A 22,520-nucleotide genomic window follows, 5' to 3' on the forward strand; every position below is an offset into this window, starting at 1 on the left:
TATTCAAGAGGTTGGAGATAGTGGTGAGTAAATAAGATCACCTCGGCTTTTTGCTGATGGGCTGTGCGAAAAGGTCGTCTGCAAAGTCAATGGTGCGGCTTCTTTTTTGGTGAAACTAGCTCGGTATGGTAGGCACCAAAAAGTCTAAAAGACTGGAAGAGGGACAGAAGTCTGAATTGAGAGGCTGTGATGTGAAAGATTAAAGTGTCTTGAGATTGTTTTTAAGAAAGCAGTGCTTGCACTTGGCTCTGTAACAGCTGTTCTATGCACTGGTTGCTTTTTCTTTTTTCCCACCCAGTGTTTTTTTTTGTCTCTGTTCAGATGATTGATCTTTATTTTTATAACTGTTGACTTGGTCCGAAGTTGTTTTCTGCCTGGAGATTGTAGCCAGGTTCAGTTCTCCATGCCGGTCTCTTCTGATTTGCACTGCTGAGTTCTACACTCGACTTGACTGAAGCAACATGTTCTGACCCACACATGACCAAAAACCGTTGAGCCTGAAGTGCACAAGGGCCACTGGTCCAGCATATACCCTGCCTAGGAGCACTTCCGAGTTTGATGTAGGGGCAAAACAGTGCACTGTGCCTTGAATGCAGAGTTATCGAGAAGCTCTGTGCAGCTGATCTTCTGTAAAGATGATGCAGTGAAGGCCGTTTGAAGACAGTTCTGCCGGGAGCGCTCTTTAGGTCACTGGGAAAAACAATTGGGCACCTCTCAGTGTTCAGCAAGATGAACTAGGGAATAGAGCAGGCAGCTCGAAGTTTGTTTTCTTTTTGATATCGCTTTGCTTGGAGCTCTCCTGAGGCTAGGCAGTGCTGCGGTAGAGCAGATTGTACATTGATGTTCCTCTCTATTCTATGCTTTTGCGCTGCTCTGATTGATTCTGAAGATTGCATGTCTATTAATAAGCCCTTATCTTTCCTAGTGGCTTTCACCTACGATAAGAGTCTCTCATGGTTCTGAAGGGTGTGATGTTTGCCAGCACAGATACAAGAAGTGTATGTCTAAACTGCATCCCTCTCTCTCTATTTTCTCTTTGTAGCTCTCCTGAAACCCTGGGGTTGTTGGTGTGGCCGAATTTTCCCTGGATTTGATTGGTAAATTCAGAAGACTGAAGCCCAGGCTCACAGTCTACCTTTCACGGAGGCCCAGCCGTGAGAGGACAGAGGAAGGCACCTGGCGAATCATGACCGCCGACAAAGAGAAGGACAAGGAGCGGGAGCGCGACCGAGAGCGTGACCGGAGAGAAAAGGCACGTGAGAGCGAGAGCTCGAGGCCACGCCGCAGCTGCACACTGGAGGGTGGCGCCAAGAACTACGCAGAGAGCGAACACAGCGAGGATGAGGAGAACGAGGCGGCCGGAGGCGCTGCCGCCCCTGAGGAGGCCACCAAGAAAAGCAAGAAGAAGCTCCCTAAGAAGAAATCGCGCTACGAGCGCACCGAGACCGGCGAGATCACCTCCTTCGTCACAGAAGATGACATCATCTACAGACCTGGTGGTAAGAGGTGTTTTTAAAGTCTAACTCTGGCCCAAATCAGGGCGACGCTTACAAAAACAGTGCTCATGACTTCATTTACTAAATTACACACAGCGCTTTCCAAGGTATTCCTGTCGTCCCAGTAAACACAGTCACAAGTGCACGTTTGATTTGGCTCCCAAAGGAGAAAGAATGCGTTCGATAATATTATGCTAACATAACTAATATCCCTGCATTAGAATACCACACGTGGCTTACTCTTGCCTCAGTAGACATCACTCATAAAATTGACGTGTAGATGAAAAGGAATGCGCTTGCATTGGCTGCCAGCGAAAGGCGATTCTAATGCGCTCGATGAGAGAATGATGTTAAGCATGCCTGGAGCATGTGACACTGTTTCACAACGTGCCTCGCACCTACGCTCTTCTTTTTTTTTTTTTTTTTTTTTTTTTTTTTTTTTTTTTTTTACGCACCAATGCACACGATGCTCCTTCCTTGAGTCAATGTGAAATAGGTCTTTATTAAGCACTGTATTTGCGTAATTGGCAGCAGTAACCCTCGTCTGTAATCACGGCCTCTTTCACTTACTGTTTGTAAATTGCTTTTACATGCACAGCTAAGGGGAAATGTCAAAGCTGTTGCGAGAGGCAGCCTCCTCTTGTGTGCGCTCGCGACTGACTGTAGACTTAAATCATCCTTGCAATGTCTTTCATTTACCTAGCAGCAACGAAAGGTCAAGTAGAAGCACGCTAGAAGTGCTCGGTTATTCAAAGTTAAGACAGTGAAATGCATAGCCCATGTGTAATCCCAGCCCTTTTCTTGCTCCCACATTATACCACCACCCCGTGTGCACGCCCACACACACACACACACACACACATTTTCAGCATAATATGCTCGGAGGCATTATCTGTGGAAGGTCCTTGAATTCGTTGTCTGCCCTAATGAAGCCTAGTTTCTGACACTGACACCTCGCCCTGTCAGTTCTGTGTTCACTGGCCTAGACAATAGCAGGTTCTCTTCATCTCACTGCCAGACAGGCAGGAATAATAAATACACCATGTTCGGGATATATACAAGGATATGATGTCAAACATTAGGGATGTCACATAAGGCGCCTATAACGTCGCATTGTTTGTCGGAAACTTCAGAAAATGATTTGCACTCAATTTCCTGCTCACGCGCTGCTTTTAATCTCCGTGTGCCGCGTTCGAGACGTGTTGTGCCTTTGTGCGGGCGTGTTACAGTAGCGGGTATTGTTACAGAATCTGTGGTCATTTGGTGCAGCCTCATTGCAATCAGATTTGGGTGGCTTAAGTAATCACAAAGCCTGGCCAGGATTAAGCCCAGCTAAATGTTAAATCCTTTTATATTTGTCTAGTGGCACACAATATGTAAAACTGACCACCCTTGGAGAGCGTATTAAGCAGGCAGAGAGGCAGACTGAGGGAGGGGTGAGTGAGGGGGGATGTGGCAAAATGTGGCATTAATTGCTTTTGTTGCTTGAGAGGGAGACTAACAGGCATGTGACACTGGATAACATTAAAAACACAAAGCGTATACATTTAAGTGTAACCTCGTTTTTTTTTTCTTTCTCTGGCTTAGTTGCATTGATTAGGTTGCTATGTTGTTTTAGTAAAAAAAGAGATGGAAGGTGTGAGCGTCAGTGAGAGTAGGTGGGTGGTGTGGAGCTTCTGGAGCATTTGTATGTGCAGGACTGAGCAGACCAGGCAGCACAATCGATTGCCTCTAAGAGTGGTCCTCCTGTGTCCGGGACGCGCGCAGCTTTGCGGATATTAACCACACCGAGGTGGCTTATGGATCGGGCAAAGAGATTACACACGCACACACACACACACACACACACACACAAGATCAATGACCAAAAGAGAGTCTGTGCATATCTTGTCCGGTCTGGCCATCTGCAGTCTGGCTTACAGTGCTGCAAGAGTGTCCTTGCACCACTGGCCTTATTGAAGAGTTCATCAGACAGGATATGAGCACTGTGTGTATCAGCATTGTAGCTTAAAGGGCTGCTCTAGAGCTGGCCGCATTGAGCTATAGGTCTGCCTGTGTCATTTGCTCGTGCTCTGTCTCTGGAGACACGTGTAGCCCTTAGAACACTCTCTCTAATATTCTCTATGTCTGTGTTCCCCTGGCCGCCTGTGGGTGTCTGGACAGCTGTCACCTAATTACACAGCCACCCAAAGCCCACAGTGCTGTCAGCAGGGCCAAATGCCTCCCACCTCCAGGAGCCTTTGGAGCACCTCACTGCCTGCTTAATAACCAAGATCCCTTTGTCCGCTCACGCTTTTGGCCAGCTCAGCTTGTATTTTGCTCAGGGATGAGTCAGAGTCTTTTTTTTTTGTTTGTTTGTTTTTATATGGTCACTGTATAAGCAAATGAATAGCTCATTTTATTGTTATTATTATCGCTATTTTTTGGGGGGGGATAAAAATTAATCTTTGGCTTTTTATTTTTGGTTAAATTATATTAGCTGCATTCTCTTTCCAGAGGATGTTTACTCCCTGTAAGCTTGCTGCCATACCAGAAGGCTTATTTTTATGCTCCAGTTGTGTGTTATTAGAAAACACAACTGTATTCTGTAAACAGTTGCTCCATCTGTAGCTTGTAAAAGCCAGGGGTGCTCATTAATACGCTTAAAGGAGTACTCTGTGTTTTCCAACCCGATTACGGTCCATTACATAATATGTGAAGATGCGATTGAATGTAAAATGTCAACTGTTATTATTCATCGAGTTACATGAGCTGTCGATAGAGGTTATATTGAACACTGGTGTACAAAAAGATTTTTTTATAATGCTGCTCATGCATGAAACGGCGTTAGCCGCTAACCAGTAAGGGGCTAGTGGCTAATGCTAGCGATATGGATTCTTTTAGTTTTTGTTTCCAGCTTCAAGAATTTCTCTTAAAAAGAGAAAATCCTGACAATTCCACATATCGAGGGGGTGAATAAATGAATGATGGAAGAGATGAAGACATTTGTTAAAGGATGCTGAAAAAAGTAGAACAGTTAAGATAATATTTTTAGATAAATTAAATATTAAATGTAAAACACACACTTATATACACATCTGTATTATCCAAATGGGGTCTAACAAATGTAAATTTTATTTAATTAATTTAATTTTTTAAAATCAATTTAATTACAATGTGCCAAATCAAACATGCGGATCATAATGAAGCTGAAAGAAAGTTAATTTGTGCCAACTTAATTGATTACTCAATTTAATCATTATAGTAATGAATCAGTATAATAAATAGTGATTTTATTTCTTTTTATTTTTTATAAAATGTTTGAAAAAATATTATATATATTGTTTTTTAACCAAGCAGGCATTTTTTTTTTTCATTTAAAAAAAAAAAAAAAAAACGTTTAAATGACGATGATCAAAAATGTTATAATACAAAAAACGACAAGCAAATTTCTTTTACATTTTTCACCCCTAATCGTACCGAACTTAAACCGCGGTACGTAGCGAAACGTGAAATTTGTGTACCGTTACACCCCCAATATATTAATACACCTCCCACCGCTACTATAAACAGACTGTTCCACTATATTTTTTTTAGAGAAAGAAAAAAAAACACAGAGTTGTAAAATACGCTGCAGTTTCATGAGGGCTTGTCAAATATATATAAAAAAAAAAAATGCACTGTAAATCCGAAGTGATTTTTGCCTGAAATTCCTCTGCCTTGTTTTTTAACTGTCTACAAATACAGCCGAGAGGAGGCCGGGAACGCTAGCTTTACACAACATGATGGAATGCCTCTTCGTTTCTCATTCTCAGGTTGAAAATGAGGAGAACGAGCAGTCTTTCGGCTGCAAGCAAGCGTAAAGCACATAAGTGCTCAAATAGAAACAAATACAGGGCTTTTCTTTAACAAGACCGTATTGTTGAGATTGAGGGGAGGGGGGGGGGGGTGGTATAATTCGGTATAATTCACCGAGATGCGATTACAAGCTGCTGACCACCTGCATGAGTCATGGAGAGAGAGCACCGTTACCTCAAACCCACTTTGTTTTACCGCGCATGTGCGCTCTCGTGTGTACATTTTATACTGCTAGCTGTCCTCAAAACCACAGACGAGGCTTGGAGGAAGGTACTGTTGAGCACACCTGGGTACGGCTAGAACAGCCTTCCTTTGTGCCTTTGTGTGTGCATGACTTTCAGGCGTGTATCAAGATTCTATTAGAAAATATCTATATTAACTTACTCATTCTGTCGAATCACATGTCTCTGATATCTTTTACATGGGTGTTCGTTGGTATTCACTGAGCACAAGGGATTCTCTCTGTGCTATTCATATCTCAAGTATTAGTATTATACAGCTTTCGCGACATCACTTTGGCTAAAGCGTTTCCAATGCGACAAGACAAGAAACCCCTTTTCTTTTCTTTTTTTACAGCATTTCTCATGAAATTCAAATACAGGCCATAGGATTGCGGAGGGAAAAAAAAGGAGGCCAATCTATTTAGAAAAATCCCCCAGCGTAGCTCGGTATGACTGCAAGCCTGGAGAAGGCTTTTGTGAAATCCTAACCACCTGCAGATTACAAATTAGAAAGCTGCTACATGATAACTTGTCAAAGGGGGGGCTCCTGTACCTGAGGGGACGTGACTGGTTGTTTTTTTTGTAAGCTTGTTGATAGATGCTATCTTGAAATTTAAAGTGAGCTTTGAGGAGAAAATATGCAGCACTAGAGCCTTGGTGAAGTAGTCATTGCAAATATGCGTTCATTTCGGAAGCAATATCGTAGACAACTATTCAGCAACTGAGCAGAAGAATCTAGCTCTGGTGTAAATTGGACACACAGTTTCGGACCTGGTTTTGTCTTATGCACCGGGTTTCGGCGGTAGCCTGAGACATGCTTCGCTGCAGGAAATGAAACGAGCTGAGCAGGCCGACAGTTTGCCGCTTGTTCTTCATGTGGGAGGAAAGGAGTGTGAAAGCGATTATTGCATCCCTCCTGCTTCTTTAATTTGAGCCGCAGCAGAGTTCAGGTTTGCCGCCTGCCAAGCCGCTTTCAGCCGGCCAACCTGACAGGCGCAGGTGTGTTGTTTTAACACACGCTTCGGTGGAAGTAAAGTCATGTTTAGTGTTTAGAAACTCAAGGCTCATGTGTCAGAAAGTGGTGTTCAGCACTCTTATTTGCATGCTTGTTGCTATTTTCCCCTCAGGTTAGTAGTCACATGTACGCCTAAGGCCTAATCATTTACTGGATCCAAATCACGAATCATGGCAATCAGATATCATTCATATGCCCTATTCACAGTCACACACTATATTGGCAAAGGTTTGCGGACACCTGCTCATAAGTATAGTATGTGCTATTATAATTCCCTCTGCTCTTCTGGGAAGATGTTCCACTAGATTTCGGAGTGTGCTTGTGGACATTTGTGTTTATAAGCCTCAAGGGTGTTATACATCAGGTACTGATGTAGGTGGGTGAGGATGTCTGGGATGTAGTCAGTATTCCAATTCATCCCAAAGGTGTTTAATATGGTTGAGATTAGAGCTCAGGTCAGGTGTCCCAATACTTACTTTTGGCCATATACACTATATAGACAAACGTAACAAAAAGCTGACTGCGGTTTACGCAAAACATCAATATGAAACTATAGTATCTTTCTACAACTTGAGAAAACATCTAAAACGCCAGCTTAAGGAGGTCCCTTGTAGCAGCAGATGGTGAAAAAACACTGGCTAGATGAGAAAATATAAATGTCTAAGCACATCATTAGCTGTGTGGAAAACCACCACACAATATATAGTTACTGACAGCATGCTGTTGTGCTGCAGTGAAAACATAAACATTCTTTACTTTTTTCAAGATGTGACTTTGCAACCCTACTTGATTCAAGTTAACTTGCTAATGCACTTCGTCTAGTCATCTAGCTCACTGGATAAAGAATGAACCTTGCATCTGTACACATTTCAGTATCAATAACCAATGTTTATTCTTGGGAAGCAGAAATAAAGCTAAATAAATGTCCCTTGGGGCCCTTGATTGATTAATGCTCAATTGCATATCTCTATTAACAAATACTACAACTGATTAAAATATAATAAGTGTATTTAAGCATTTGCATGCTGACATTATAGATCACTGACCCAGGCAGTGCTTCAAAGCATAGAGATCCTGGAAAAGGATAAAAAAAAAAGATTATTCTGATTATTAATCAGCAATAGTCCCACATCAGCCGCTATATCAAAGATACGGGCGACCATCCAAGTTTTCATTTAGACCCCTTTGCCTCTTGTGTTTCCACAGTATAAATCCAAAGGGCTTCTTTTTTGTGTTTTGTTTAAGATGTTTCTTTTTTTTAAGGGACCATAAAAAATTGAAGCAGAACATCTATTTGATCTCGATCCAGCACCTGTAATGGTATTATGTATGTGCGTGTTCTAGCTGTTATTCTTTTCTTCAAAAAGCAGTCAGACCAAATTTTCCTGTATCAGCACCACCTGTTTACAACAACCACACATTTTACATCAAGCTTCCTTCAACCTTTCTTTTTCATCAGGTGTGTTTTAAATTAGCTTGGCTCCACAGACTTGGAAGAAAAAAACCCAGTAAGACAGGCACTCTATAGCAGGAGCACCATGTGATTCCTCCCACTCTGCTCTTTTCTTCTGCATATGCATAAGAGATGCATTTAAATTGGACTCACAACAAAATGACCATAGTTAATCTTTAGGGTGTGTGTGTGTGTCCCCACCATTTTATTGCCATTGCATGCATTTGCGTTTCTTCTCCAGCTCAATAAATCTCAGTCTATCTAAGGACGAGGCCAGTGCTGCTCGAGCTGAGCAGTCGATAAAGGGTGTGTGGTGTTTGCAAAGCCCCTGTGCTCGAGAGAAGGGGGGAGGTAGAACCTGTAGCCTCAGGGAGGCTTTGGGAAGTCTACAAAAACCCTGGAAGAGCTCACATCCCCTCCTACCCCCCACTGCAGCCCCTCCTCTGCTTCTCTCTGGCTCTGCCTGCTTGAGCTCTGGAAAAGCACAAAATGGCTGGAAAGCCACTGAACAGATTGAGGTCTGCTCTCAGAAAACGTGGCACAAATTAGCATTTCACTGCAAACGAGGGCTGTCAGGATTGTTGCGCTGATTCGATGAACGGTTTAGTGTTTGGGGAGGACAAAAAAAAAAAATCAAATGGCACACACGTGTGCGTGTGCTTCGTATAACATTCAACGATGAGAATTTCTGCCTCCCACTGCTAATTTTGATCTACTTCCCGTGTCCATATTAGTTTTTTATGCTTGCACCCCTTAGTGCTTGTTCTCTGTTCTCAAGCTTTCAGTCTGGACAGAATCCATCTCCTCTAAATGAAACCACTGCCCGGGTTAAGGGTCCCTAAGCCGCAATTCTCTGAGGTAAATCCCCCTTGACGTGGCGTGGGACTTTCAAAGGCATGTCGTCTCATCTTTAGATTTGTCTCTTTTGTTCTCTGCGCTCCCATCCCCCCCTTCTCTTCCTCCTTCTACTCGAACTCATGCGACGAAGCCTGTGTGAGGGCCCCACAGGTCAGCTGCAGCGCCATCCAAGCTTTTTATTTGTGTCCATGGGAGCCACACGTCAGTCATTCATCCGTCCTCACTGACAACCAGAAAACTCAATGATAACAAGTCATGATGGCCTAGGTGCATTTTCATATATAACCCCATCTTCCCAAACAAACAGCATGCCCAGTGCCAAGCCTATTAAATATCTTTATTCCTTGTGCTGCGTTGAACAGATAAATGCAACAAGATCAATAATGGCGCGGACAAAAACAAATAAATTAAAGATGATGCATGCGCGGGCGTCAAGAGCAGCGGAATGGAACTGCCACGTTTTTGTTAGTGATAGCTTTTAGCCTCCTACGGCCCACGCTACATTAATTCACCTCTGGGATGTGGAGTGTTTGGGTAAATGCTCCCTCCATGCAAGTCTCTCGACAGCTCTATTCAAATGCGCTGTTTGCTGTGGTCTGGAGCTCTTGTTCTTGTATAACTGCTCTGGCTGTTGGGTAAAGGTTGATCTCAGTGGTGCCAGCGGTACAAGCTCAGTCTGACCCACCACACACACGTTAGTTACACATTACTAAAGGAGCTGGAGGCGAGATAGTGGAGCCTCTGTGACCTTGGTCCCCAGTAATTCATCACACTTCTCTGCATGCTTTATGAATCAGGGATTCAGCACTCAGTGTTTCCTGATTGAATAAAGATACGATCACAGTAGGGTGGTGAACTGTGCTGTGACTCGAATGCTGATGATCCTTTCTTCTTCATGTTTCATCATCTTGACACAGTTACCCATTAGGATTACAGAGCTACTGGTGCCAGTTAGTATTGTTGCAGTATCAAGGAGGCTGGAGTGTTGTATTAGTGCTTCAGATCCTGGATAGAACAGCATTATATTAAAGAGAAAGGTTACGCTTCGGGGGTGCACAAATGATAGCCATTATCTACTCCACCAGGCAAATAAAAGCTCCAGTTTTGTGTTTTGGTTGCCTGGAAATTTAATTGGCTAAAAAAAAGTTATTGCATGAACATATGGTGAGATTATTAGTTACCTAAGTGCATTAATGGACTAGTATATGATCATTGTCCTTAGATTTGACCTCTGAACAAAAAAAGAAGTCCTGTGAGCTGCGGTGTTCTGTCCTCGTTTCAAATGCTTAAAAGATATTGAAGTCTGTCTATCATTTTTATTTCCTCTCAGCATGTTTAAACACTCACTGACTCAGTTAGAGAGCAGGAGAGTTTGATGACAGCTTCACTCTGCACTCGGTCTTGCTCAGGTTCTGATCCTGTAAATATCATCTGATTTGTAGGTGTAGAGCTGAAAGATATAATAGTATGTAGTATGATAAATATGGCACAGTAAAGAGATTCTCTCTCTCTCTCTCTCTCTCTCTCTCTCTCTCTCTCTCTCTCTCTCTCTCTGTCTCTCTCTCTCTCTCTCTCTCTCTCTCTATATATATATATATATATATATATATATATATATATATATATATATATATATATATATATATATATATAAAATGTGTATATGTGTATGTTTAGCAGCGGTTACATGATTAAAATCAATATTTTCAGGTGAAAGTTTTTACACATCCTGTTTACGCTGCTGGAGTGTGTTTATGGACGAACCTTAACGCTGGCTGGTCTCGTTTCCATTTTCGATTTGCATCCTTCTTAGAATATTTACGCCAAAGTTTTCTTTAGACAACATTTGAAAGATTCTCACATGCTGAATTCTGCACCGGAGCATGGTGTACGTTTTGTACAAGGTTCGGGTAGTGTCACTTTGCTTTTATGGTGCACCAACTTATTTATTCAGTGTGATTTGATAGGGCTTTTGGAGGTCTGGGCTTTGACTGCTTCACTGCTGTATGTCAAGCAAATATATAAAAAATAATGAATATAATACTCAGTAGGTAATACTGCTGTGCTATTAATGGCAGTTTTCTTATGTTTTCAAGTAAAGTATAGATTTCGAATGTTCATTGGATTAATAGAAGACATTGAAAAATAAATGTATGTTCCTCGATGAAGACGTGAGATCTGACTTGGTATAATTGGTGTTGTGTTGAGTTACAGTAAAGCTGCAAAACAGCTGGCGTGTGTCGTTCTCTGTGGTTACACTGTTCGAATCTGTGATTCTATACTCGATACCACAGTCACGCTTCAAATGTATTTGATTATTGAAAATAAAACTAACGTTAACATGTTGATGCAAGCACTTTTATTATTATATTTTATTATTTCACTGATTGTCATTTTGATCATTACCATGAAAAACCCTCCGATACAGGGCTGAATAACTGAAAAGTCAAATCAAGATCTTGTTTTGCGATAAGAAACAATAATTGTAAAAGTAATCAGTCATATCCCAACTGTGCTACTTACTTATTAATTAACAGGTAGTTTGTGGTATATAGCTCGAGTCAGGTAGTCTTCAGAGGGAGAGAGAGAGAGAGAGAGAGAAAAAATTGAGCCTTGCTATGTGCCTGGCAGTTTTGCACCCATTCGACCCTCGTTTTGGGAGGTCTACTGACTATTATTCGACAAACGCCTCCACCCCCACTCTCTCTCTTCACCACCTCCTTTATCCTGCACAACTAAATCCTGTGATTAGACCCCAGCCCCTGCTACATCTCAGCCATCGCAATCCCACTCCCTTAACACCATCTCCGGCTCTCGGCTCTCGAGTGCTACTGAGGAGAACTAGTTAAAACATGTCCAGCTAGCATAAATAATGTGAGCAGTGCCAGGCTATAAAGGGAGTGCAGCGTGTGAAATAGCAGGGTAATGTAATGAGTGTTTCTGAATGGAGCTGTGGAGGAGCCGGAGCCTGGCTGGCACCTCACAGTCTGAGGGAGAGAATCTACGCCTGTCTGCCTTCGAATACACCCTGCTTTATGTCCTGGCCACATTCAAACTATAAAAGCTCTTCTGAGTAAATATGAAAAAAGAACATGAGGCCTGTAAGCAGTGCCCGGGTTTGTGTGCATCATTCTGATGAGCATTTCTGCATCCTAGAGCAGTTCAGATTCACTTTCAGTGCTGGGAGGGGAAAAGAATAAAAAACAATGCAACGATCATCTCATCTTCCTTTGGCAGCTTGACCACAGAGGAAGGAAGTTGGGGTGTGTGTGTGTATGTGTGTGTGTGAGAGAGAGAGACTGCAAGTGCATGGTTGCTGTGTGTGTATGCTGTGCATCGTGAGCGTTTTTGTTAAGGAGATAAAAGTTCCTGACCTTGCCGTGCCAACAGTCACATTCACTTTAAGCACACAGGCTGGGGTGAGCCTCGCTAGACATCTGAATCCAATTTCTTTTTTCACAGTGTTAAAATTAGGAGCCGTAGGCGGGGCGGAGTTCTTTGCAACTCTAAAACACTTAGGAGACCCAGTGCAGGAAAGTTTCATTGTCTTGAGTTTCTCATTATATTTGTATTACAAGCAGTAGTCTTCCTTTTTTTTCAGAGGACCTGACAAAGACATGCTAATGTATAAATGACTGGTGAGGATATAACAATGATTATCTCTGCATCATGGCACCTGTTAGTGGGTGAGATATATTTGGCAGCAAGTGAACATTTTGTCCTCAAAGTTGATGTGTTCTAGAAAAATGTTAGCAATTTTATTGCTAAAAATACATAAAAGAATATCTGTAAAAACTAAACTTATTTAGCGCATTCAATTTTCATATTATATTAAAATGCAAATCCAAATATATAAATAAAAATTATATTATTTGTATAATGTTTTTTTTTTTTTTTTTTTTTTTTTTTTTTTTAAAGTAAATGCACTGTATTGTGTTTTACTCGTTTTGGTTAGAAATTATTCCAAACTTTGGAAACCTTTAGTCGTTTTCTTTGAATCTTTTGGAAACCAGTTTCCTCCATATATAAAAAAAAAATGGTTGCTTAATTCCGACTTTATCTATCGTAAACATCCAGCATTTCTTGTGCATCCACCGGGTAACCATGTTGTCTGCCTGTAGTTTGAAGATGTTGGTGTATGAATGAGGCCTCCTCTGCTGCGTCTTGTTTTCTCCAGAGATAAGGCTTTGTTTGATACCATGCAATTCTATTGATTGTGGACTATTTCATTTTAAATGTGTAAAGCTTTGTGGCACTACAGACGGGGTGACGCTGCCGAAAAAAAGTCAGAATTGCGAGAAATTTAGTTGGAATTGGGCAAACCTTTTTTTTTTTTTTTATCTTCTTCTGGCCCCATGCTGTTTTTCCCCAGTTCCTCAAATTATTTTCATTTGCAGCATATTCTGTGTTACCTGTCCAGAGCGCTGCAAAGTTTAGCAGGTGGTGTGTCAGTAATAATGGTCCGTGGGGAAACACAATGCTTCATGTGTAGTTAAATGGATTAAACGCAGCATCAAGGCAAATAATTTGCCTCGATTAAATAGGCTTTTTGTATTTGAATTACCTGTTAGTCGAGGAATCGTTTCAGCCCTTGATCCAACAGACGAGCTAAGTTAATGCTGTTAATACTTAATGGGTCAGGACAGTTTTGGCAGCCTGACCCGTTGAGCCATACCTGTGTGTGTGTGTGTGTATACAGTTATCCTTTTGGGAACAATTGGTCTCCACCAATATATAAAAACATGCCTAGATGTGAACACGCGCATGCATCAATGAAACGTAATTGTGTTGGAACAATAGCGGCCTTCTCTCTTGGAGTCTTGATGTTTGTTCTGGAGACAGGCAGGCTTGTCCCGCTCCCCAAAGCCCTTTAATCCTATTACTCACATTCCTGATGAATTTTACAGAGTGAACATTTTTGCAGGGAAAATAATGTAACACAGGCAATGTTGTAGAAATGATTTAGCTAACGCTCTGCTTTTCCCTCCCCTCTCTCTGTCTTGCTCTATCTGTTCATCTCTCTATCTTTCTTTCTTTCTTTGTGTCCGTTTCTCACAGATTGCGTGTACATAGAGAGCCGGCGGCCCAACACACCCTACTTCATCTGTAGCATTCAGGACTTTAAGCTGGTGAGTGGAGGTGCCCTTTTCCTTCCTCACACCCGGCCTTATCTCACTCATGCCTTTGTTTTTATTAAAGTCATATGAAAGCTACATCAAACAGTCTTTTGATGTGGATGGAGGGGTGATTGCCTGCATTCACATGCCTTGCAAAACTTGCACTCGAGCATATTATAAAGAAACAGCCCATCTAATTACACACAGGATTGGGAAACCTGATACTGTCTTGGAGTGTGGTTTTGTTTTAGAAGCACAGGAAGGCTGATTTATATCTTTTTCTTATTAGTAAGAAGTCATTTCAGATTTTAAAAGGGAGTAATCATCAATTTTGAAAGTTCAATCCTTATTTTGAACCTTTCCCCCGTTTTCCTATTTTAGCATGGCTATTAAAATGCATAATTAGTTCAGCATGAAAAGTGGCATCTTGAGATGATTAAGAGAAACATTTTAATTGCCAGTGTTCGTAATGATATTTCTCTGCTGACTCATTTTAATTTGTATCACACCAAATTTCACCAATGTGGAAAACAAAAAACAGGTTACGTTTTAAAATAATAATAAAATTAACCTTCAGAAGCATTGATACTGATCCTCTTAACCATTTTACTACAACCAGCATACCTTTAACAAGCATCTCTTAACACGTGATACAATATGACTAAGGTTGCGAAGGGGTGGAAGATTTTCAGTAAATCTCCGGAAACTTTTTGGAGAATCTGGGGAATTTTGAAGTTTGAAACTTACCCAGAATTTATGGGAATTAATTTGAAATGTGGGTACATTTTATATAAACTGGATCATATGCCAACGTAAATATAAACATTTTGTTTGGTCATAAGCTGACACGCATGCAAGCTAATAGATTTTTTAAGGATTTTTTTTACTTTGATTCAATTGTTAGTGTTGTTTTGTTGCATAATAGTTTACACACAGCATAAGGATGTTTAAAGCATAGATGTGTGTAATATTTCTGTAATGTACATGAATACTTTGCCAAGATGGAAATTTTTTGACATTTCATGTATCCTGGACACAAAATAATGATCTGTGTTATGTTATGGAGGACTGCACAGTGCATGTAGGTGCTGTGTGCATGTGATTTGGTGAATGTGGAACGAAAATTGCATTAAATCTGGTTGATTTTTAACCATTATCCTGCAAGATTTTTAAAGTTCCCTGTTATAGGCCAACCTACAATTTTGTTAATTCCTATATATTCCTGTTAATTTTCGTGGAAAGTCTTGCAAATTTCTGAAACTTTGCAACCCTAAATATGACGTCAGCTTCATGTACACTGTTGCTCTAATGTAGAGACTGCACTAAATCTCAGTGATCTGGACTCATTTTAATAATGCAGGAGGACATCTGGTCCGAGTGCACACAACACTATCAGCAAGAGCGATCATTAAACATGAGTGAAAACATTTAAAACGTTTAGAAGAACTTTATAGAACTGTGCATCTTTGCGAGCATCGAGGCTTCATTTCATCTCACCTACCAGCATCTACACAAACAATTTCAATCATCACGCTTGGTGTTGCCGCTCTAGTAGGAAAAGACGAGCTTAAACTTGTACAGTATACTGTCTGGGTGGGGGGGAGATAAGTATGCATTTCCTTGCTTAGACTGCTAATGCCAGTGCAGATTTGCACCATCGTAATTGATCATTTACAAGTAAACTGCACGTCTTTGGAGTTCTCCACTCATTTTGGGCTGTAGGCCATTCTGCTCAGACTGCTCTTTGCTGACACGTTTTATGTTGACTGTTAATCAGCCACTTTAAAACGCCCGCATCTTCAAAGGGCATGTCATGCGGAAAGCAAAACCCTCCGAGATCCAATCTGGTTTATTAGGGCAATGAAATTCCTGATTTATTTCTCCCCTCTCACTCCCGTGGTCTGGTTGTTTGTATTCTCCCCCACCGTCTTGCTCACCGTTTCAGATCGTGCGCGAGGCAAATCAGGTTTGATTAGTGCTTTGCTGAGATAATGCTCTGTCACAAGCAAATAGGCGCATTATGGCTGTTCTGATGGGCTTTTTTTCCATCAGCAGCAGGAGACAATTAGCCGAGAGTTTTCCCGGCTTACCCACTGTCCTGCAGAGTGCCGAGAGCAGTCCCGGGAGACGTTGTTAATGGCACAAAACAACTAAGGTGATGATGGAGGGAGGGCTGAGAGAGCACGAAGGGATAAGAGGCCAGAGAGGTGGGGGGGCCACCGGGGCCTGGACGTCAGAGCAGCCTTTAATCGGATTGCCAGGAAGAGTGCTGAGGGCGACATAAATTCACTCTTGCCAATAATAACCGCGTGTTTTGTGACTATCTTCACCTTGATTAAGTGCAAATCACGAGGTCTTTGTGCATCAGTGGAGATCAAGAGAGAAAACAGTTGATATATTAGCCTCTTTCTCATTCTACCAGCTCTCCTCCCTTCTCTGTGTGTGTAATTAAGGGAGGCCCATCTGCATTGTTGTCTGGGGCAAACTGGAGCTCTGCCTGCAGTGTGCATTCTGGCCCAGTAAATGCACTGCCAGCACTTTCCCAACTCTATGAAAATCTTTAGAAACAGCTCTTCAGTGATGGTGATTAATGCAACCACACAAGAGTAAAGGTGAAACTAGAGATCAGTAGGAGTGTTACGGGTTGAAATTTTCCCAGTATGGTGACCTTCTCCATAAAGATCATCACTCAATTAGAGGAAGTAGAGATCCGTTCATTCTTTTGTCTTTGAAAGATTAACATTGATTGAGAGGCACGGTGTAAAAGAACCACATTGTCGTAGGGCTGCTGGTTGCGTGGTTATTTTATAGTAAGCACTGCTGGCATTCGGCTGCGTATTTATTAACTGTCGGGTATGATAAAGTTATGAGCGTGCTCGGAGTGGCAGCAGAGGTAGCAATAAAACATGTTTAGAGGAGTAGCAGATTACACAGCCAAAGGGGGTTCAGTGTGGTAGCGCCCACCACTCGGGGAAACCGAGGTTGCTGTATTACAAGTCGTGGGTGATCCTGTAGGGAATTTAGAAAAGCGAGAAACAACGTGGTAATTTTTCACGAGTCGTGACACAAAAGGGATGAGGGTACAACTGGAGTAAAGAACGTTATTAGGGAAAAATAACACGTACATAGTAATAGATCAGAAAATGAGACATATTGTTTAAAATGTATTTCCGTCATGAACAGTGATTGCCCATGAAACTGTGACAAGGCAACCCTATCGATAAGTATGAGTAGAGACAGTTGCTTAGCAAGGCAATGTAAAGGACTGCCTGGTCAGCTGGGCTTGCTATATTAGATATACACTTAAAGGCAAAATACACTTCCACAAAAGGCCACTTTATTTGGAACATTGCTACGTTTGCTAATTCATAGAGTTAGCCAATCATGTGGCAGCGGCACAGAGGGCAATCAAAGGAGAGTTGAAGGTCTGGTTTGAGCTGACAGGAATGCCAGGGTAAATCGTATAACCACTCTTTACAATTGTGGTGGTCAGGAAAACATCAAAAACATATCTGGTGTCATAGGGACTTAAATGAAGATGATTTAAAGATGATTTCTAGCCTTCTAATAATTTTCTTTGGTTCGAAACTGACAGGTTTATCATCGTCTATTATTTGTCTCTGCGATAAGACCTCATAATGCACGGCTAGCGCCGATTGCTTTGTCTGTGGTGGGATGAAAGTATTAAAAGTTAATTAATATTAGACTTCATTCTAATACTGTGTTTATTCAATCAGCTGCCTGGGTTTATCCCCTAAGCCTAAAAAGAAGTCTAATTCTCCGGCGGAGTACGGCGGTCTGTTTATTTTAAATATTAAGTCATTGATGTTTCATTGTTCTTTTTTTATTTTTTATTTTTTTTGCATGTACAGGTGCTAAATCAGTTACTCATGTTTCACCTCTAATCCCATGCTGTTGTACCCCGTCTTAATTAGGACACTCGTGTCAGTCTTTGGAAAGATCCGCACCTGATCTCATTCAGCCTTTCCATCTCGATACGCTTTTAGCACTTTAATTGATTTACACGAGGAGCATCAGGTTTTTTTTTTTAATATTTTATTTATTTATTTATTTTTAACAGTAATGGAGGGTGGGGATATCGGCGTGTTCCTGCGCTGCAGATTTACACAGTGTTTTCTCCTTCATATTTACACAGATTCATTATATGTGTAACGATCACAGCTCCCCAGGGCCTGCTTTATCCTCTCATATTAGCCGCACATCACGATCTGCGTCGGCGCCAATATTTATGACTGCGTAAATGCAGAGGGTTCGCCGTTTTTGGGAGCTTTCTCTTTACTGGTCAGATTTACAGAGGCCCGGTGTGTTCCCTCCAGCTCTTAGCAGTCAGGAAGGTTGTAGCGAAGACACTCTGGGCACTTTATCTACCAACCTGGGAATCCAATTAGCACCGGGAGGGTAAAAACAAGCGAGCTGCTGCTATCAATTTGCAAGCACAGAAGGCTGAGGATGCCTCTCAAGCTCTGTCTGGGCTTATACGTATGACTTTCGCAAAAACATAAGTTGCCTGAGATCCAGCAGAATGTCATGTGAGGTTTTGGTTGCAGAATTAGTCAAATAAAGTATCTCATAAAAACAAATGACACAGCATGAAATAACAATTATTATAATTATAAATGTTGCTTATAATTATAAAACAATAATTATAAATGTTTCTTATAACTGTATGTTGTTATACTACTATTGTAATGTTAAGAATTCTATAATTAGTAATTTAAATAAATACATTTTCAGCACCTAATCAGCTCCTAGTTTGGGGTTGACAGTCTGCATCACAGATGACACGAAAATGTACTTTTACTACATTAGTTGCTGTACATTACCTCTGATAGACCATGTCATGTTTGGTGTCGCGTGGGGATTTTTGAGGCCGTCTGCCAAATGACGTTAAAAAAAAAAAGTATTGTCTGTGGTATTTGTTGCAATATTGAGATCACTATTAATACTATTCTCTGCAGTTTCCTGCTTTCACGCTCGTATTCATATCACATATGATTCGCTCACAATGCGCAGACAAAGGCAGTATTCTTCTCCCTCTACACTGTGCGTGTGTTTGTGCGTATGTGTGTGTGTGCTCTCAGCTGCGATTAAGGCACAGATGACAGGGCTGCCCTCACCTTGTGTAAACAGCTCTGTGGCACAGGACTGAATAAAGGAGATTACAGAGAAGGAAAATGGGGTGGAAAAAATGTGAGGTGCTGTTATGTTCCTCTCTCGCATGCCCTCTCTCTTTCTGTCCTGCGCCACCCCCCCACCCCCCACTCTCTCACACACACACACACACACACACACACACACACACACACACTCACACTCACACTCACACACACACACACACACACACACACACAATCACTGTTGGTCTTGTGTAAGTAGATAACCTTAGGAGGGGCAGCTTTAGCTATGAATCACTCTGCCCCTGCTGTGTTTGCTCACCGTGTCTAGTTTTATGTTAAATCAGGGCAGATATCTCTATCTCTTCATTCATGTCTTTCTCTCTCCATCGCTTTCTCTCTCTCATTCTCCTTTCCCAGGTGCGATAATGGGTTCCTGTTATGCTAACGGCAGTTAGCCCAGCACCATTTCACAAACCTCACAAGGGCTAGAGATACATGCTGAGTTCAAGGGCATCAGCAGCCACAGTGTATTTACTCCTTCTCCTCAGCCCATTAGTGGTTGAACCTCTGATATGCGCAATTTTAATGTGATGACAGGTGGGGCATTTCACAGAAACACAAAATCTGTTCCTTCTGACTGCTGCATAAATAGAATAGAAAATGCTTGTACACGTTATTTTCCTTTACCACTAATTTCCTTAAAAAACAAATAATGGATGTGATGTAAAAAAATGCATAAGCATCTTTATTGGAAGAAGAAATATAGAAGTTGGTTAGTAATAAAGAATGGAAATACTTATAGTGACAATTTTTAAATACAGATTTTGTAAATACATTTTGTAGTCATTTATATAACACAAAAAATTTACAAAAACATAATTTATACATTAAGATATTTTCCATGTTTATTGATGGGCTACAAATAGGAATGTTGAATCATTAATGAACCTCATTGGTGAATATTTTTTAAATGAAATCCAACAGGGTATGTTATAGGCAAACAATCAATCCCAATAACAGCATGTCCTGAACTATTGTGTTCCTTTTATACCAAAGCGATGTGTCGAATGTGACCATTTAAAAAAATAAAAAATAAAAAAAATTACACACTTTATCCTGCTACAGTTACAAAATAAGTGACTTTCTGTCATCACATGCATTTTTTTGTTCAGCTATAAACAGCCTTCCTTTATCAGCCTTTCTTTCTCCATTCTCTCCTCACGTTATGGAGAAGCCAGAAAATGCAATGTGGCGGTAAACTTCATGACTTTTACAAAGCGCTGACACTGGAGACTCCTTGCTCCAAAAAGTTCAATGCACCTTACAAAAACCGCTCAAGTCTTTACTGCATCATCTGAGCATGCAGTGTGAAGTTTTATCACTCATACACAGTGTATAGTAGTTCTGCCTCATATTTGTGGTTCTCAGAGGCCTGTCAATTCAGATAAGCTTCCTTTTATCATAAAAATACACACTAACCAAAAATGATTGGACTTGACATTATACTTGATATCTGTTTATCACAAGCCCAAAACCAACTCATTTTTCACACACCAATAAGGCCACGGGTGTTGTGACACGTTAGTCAGTCATTTATTAATCTCAAAATGGTTTGCGCGTGCTCTACCCTGTTTGGCGGCTTGCTGCGTGATTGGCCAGTTTAGTTTTTTTGGACACAAAGTACATTGTACACGGGCGAATAAATCACGAGCAGCACCTTCACACTGTCGTTTCTTCTGCTCTATACACTCGTCCAGTCTCTTTGTTTGCCGCCGTCCTCCGTTTCCACATCTCTCTCTTGTTCTTTCATACTCTCTTCTTTGTGCGTGTGTGTGTGTGTGTATACGTGTCCCTCGATCTTGCTTTTCTCTCATTTCAGCTGCCTGTATATGCCTGATGAGTGACACTGTATGTGTGTGTGTGGGCAACCCCTCCCCCATCCCTGTAGCTAAACTAATTTGCTGATATTGGCCAGCTCAGCTGCAGCACGGCACAGTCTCTAATGGAGTGATTGCCGCTTTCCTCTGGGGGTTTGGCCGGGAAAAAAAATCCCTGCTCTGTTCCACTCGCTCTTTCTCTGCTTATGGACATTTAATTAGATGCGATGTACAATACAATTATCTGCAAGGATTCATGGTTTTCATGGACCGTGACTGGCTAGAGGGGGCGGAGGCGTGTTATTGTTCGACAATAAAAACTTATTTATATTTATATTTATATATATATATATATATATATATATATATATATATATATATATATATATATATATATATATATATATATATAAAACAAATCACTTAGCGTTTATATGAGAGACGTGTACAAGCATGCGACCTGGCTGCTAAAGGTTAGCCGAGTTCGTGTTGTCCTCCTCGCTCCGTTTGGTAAAAGAGCCGAGTTTAATGATTTACTGGAAACAATAGCTGGGGGCAGTGGACAGGGAGGGCACGGCAAACCGAACCGGCCTCACACTGACCCCGAGTGAAACCAAACAGCAATTAACACACGTTGATTACTTTTAGTGTGAATACAGTGGTTTAGAAACATTTTGGGGGGGGCCTTCGTAGAGTGAAGAGCGTCCAATCTTTCATGCATGAGACACGATTCTCTCCTGACGCCTTCACCACTTATCTCAGACTCCTGCTAATGTTTCTCAGCTTTAATTAATACGCTGCATAAAGATGCAAATATATGTGCATACATGAGAAATGAGAGATCTTAGTTTTTTTTTTAAACGTGCAGTCTGTGTGTTGCCTCTCGCTCAATGCTTTGTGTAACATATACTACTTTACCCTGCTGTAAAAAAAAAAAAAAAGAAGTTTGAGCACGATCTCTGATTTGCATGAACACGAGGAAGAGACTCCTAACGTGTGCAGTCATGACACTGTGAAGAGGAAGAATTAGCAACATAATGAATGGCCAGTGTCTCTATTAAATGCTCTCTGTGGCTGTGATTAAATCCTCATTCAGCCTGGCTTGGCTGGTATGAGTGCTGTCTGCTCATCAGTCCACAGGATTCTGCTTAGTCCACTACACCACTCTTCTCTTCTCTCCTTCATTTCCCCCCTCTCCCCCTCTCTCGCTCTCGCTCTTGCTCTCTCTCTCTCTCTCTCTCTCTCTCTCTCTCTCTCTCTCTCTGTGTGTGTTTGGCTCCAGCGTTTTGAAATGCAATTATGGATCAGTGAGCAGCGCCATCAGTCGCAGTACTTGTTAATATTTATTGAGCTGCATGCCAGCCAGCGCCATCTTTACAACAGAGTTATTAAGCACCTCGAAGAAATGGGCTCTGATTCTCTTTCAGGCTTTTTCTTTAATGCTTGCATTGTCTCTCTGGCTCTTCTGCACTCGTCTATTCTTTTTTTTTTTTTTTTTTTCTTCATTT

At 41.3% G+C, this 22,520-nt stretch overlaps 1 protein-coding gene across 8 annotated transcripts in view; it reads left to right on the forward strand.

The window, feature by feature from the left end:
* rerea (arginine-glutamic acid dipeptide (RE) repeats a) overlaps positions 1 to 22,520 on the forward strand; it is a 166,350-nt gene that overhangs the window by 88,726 nt on the left and 55,104 nt on the right. For all 8 annotated transcript variants that reach the window (XM_083569756.1, XM_083569762.1, XM_083569759.1 and 5 more), the window contains 2 exons: positions 1,043 to 1,499; positions 13,939 to 14,009. In XM_083569756.1, the coding sequence (XP_083425882.1) occupies positions 1,187 to 1,499; positions 13,939 to 14,009 (384 nt within the window). In that variant the 5' untranslated portion in view covers positions 1,043 to 1,186. The remainder of the gene's footprint in view (positions 1 to 1,042; positions 1,500 to 13,938; positions 14,010 to 22,520) is intronic.

The sequence above is a fragment of the Silurus aristotelis genome, assembly GCF_946808225.1.
Source record: "Silurus aristotelis genome assembly, chromosome: 19".
In the NCBI taxonomy this organism is placed as follows: Eukaryota; Metazoa; Chordata; class Actinopteri; order Siluriformes; family Siluridae; genus Silurus; species Silurus aristotelis.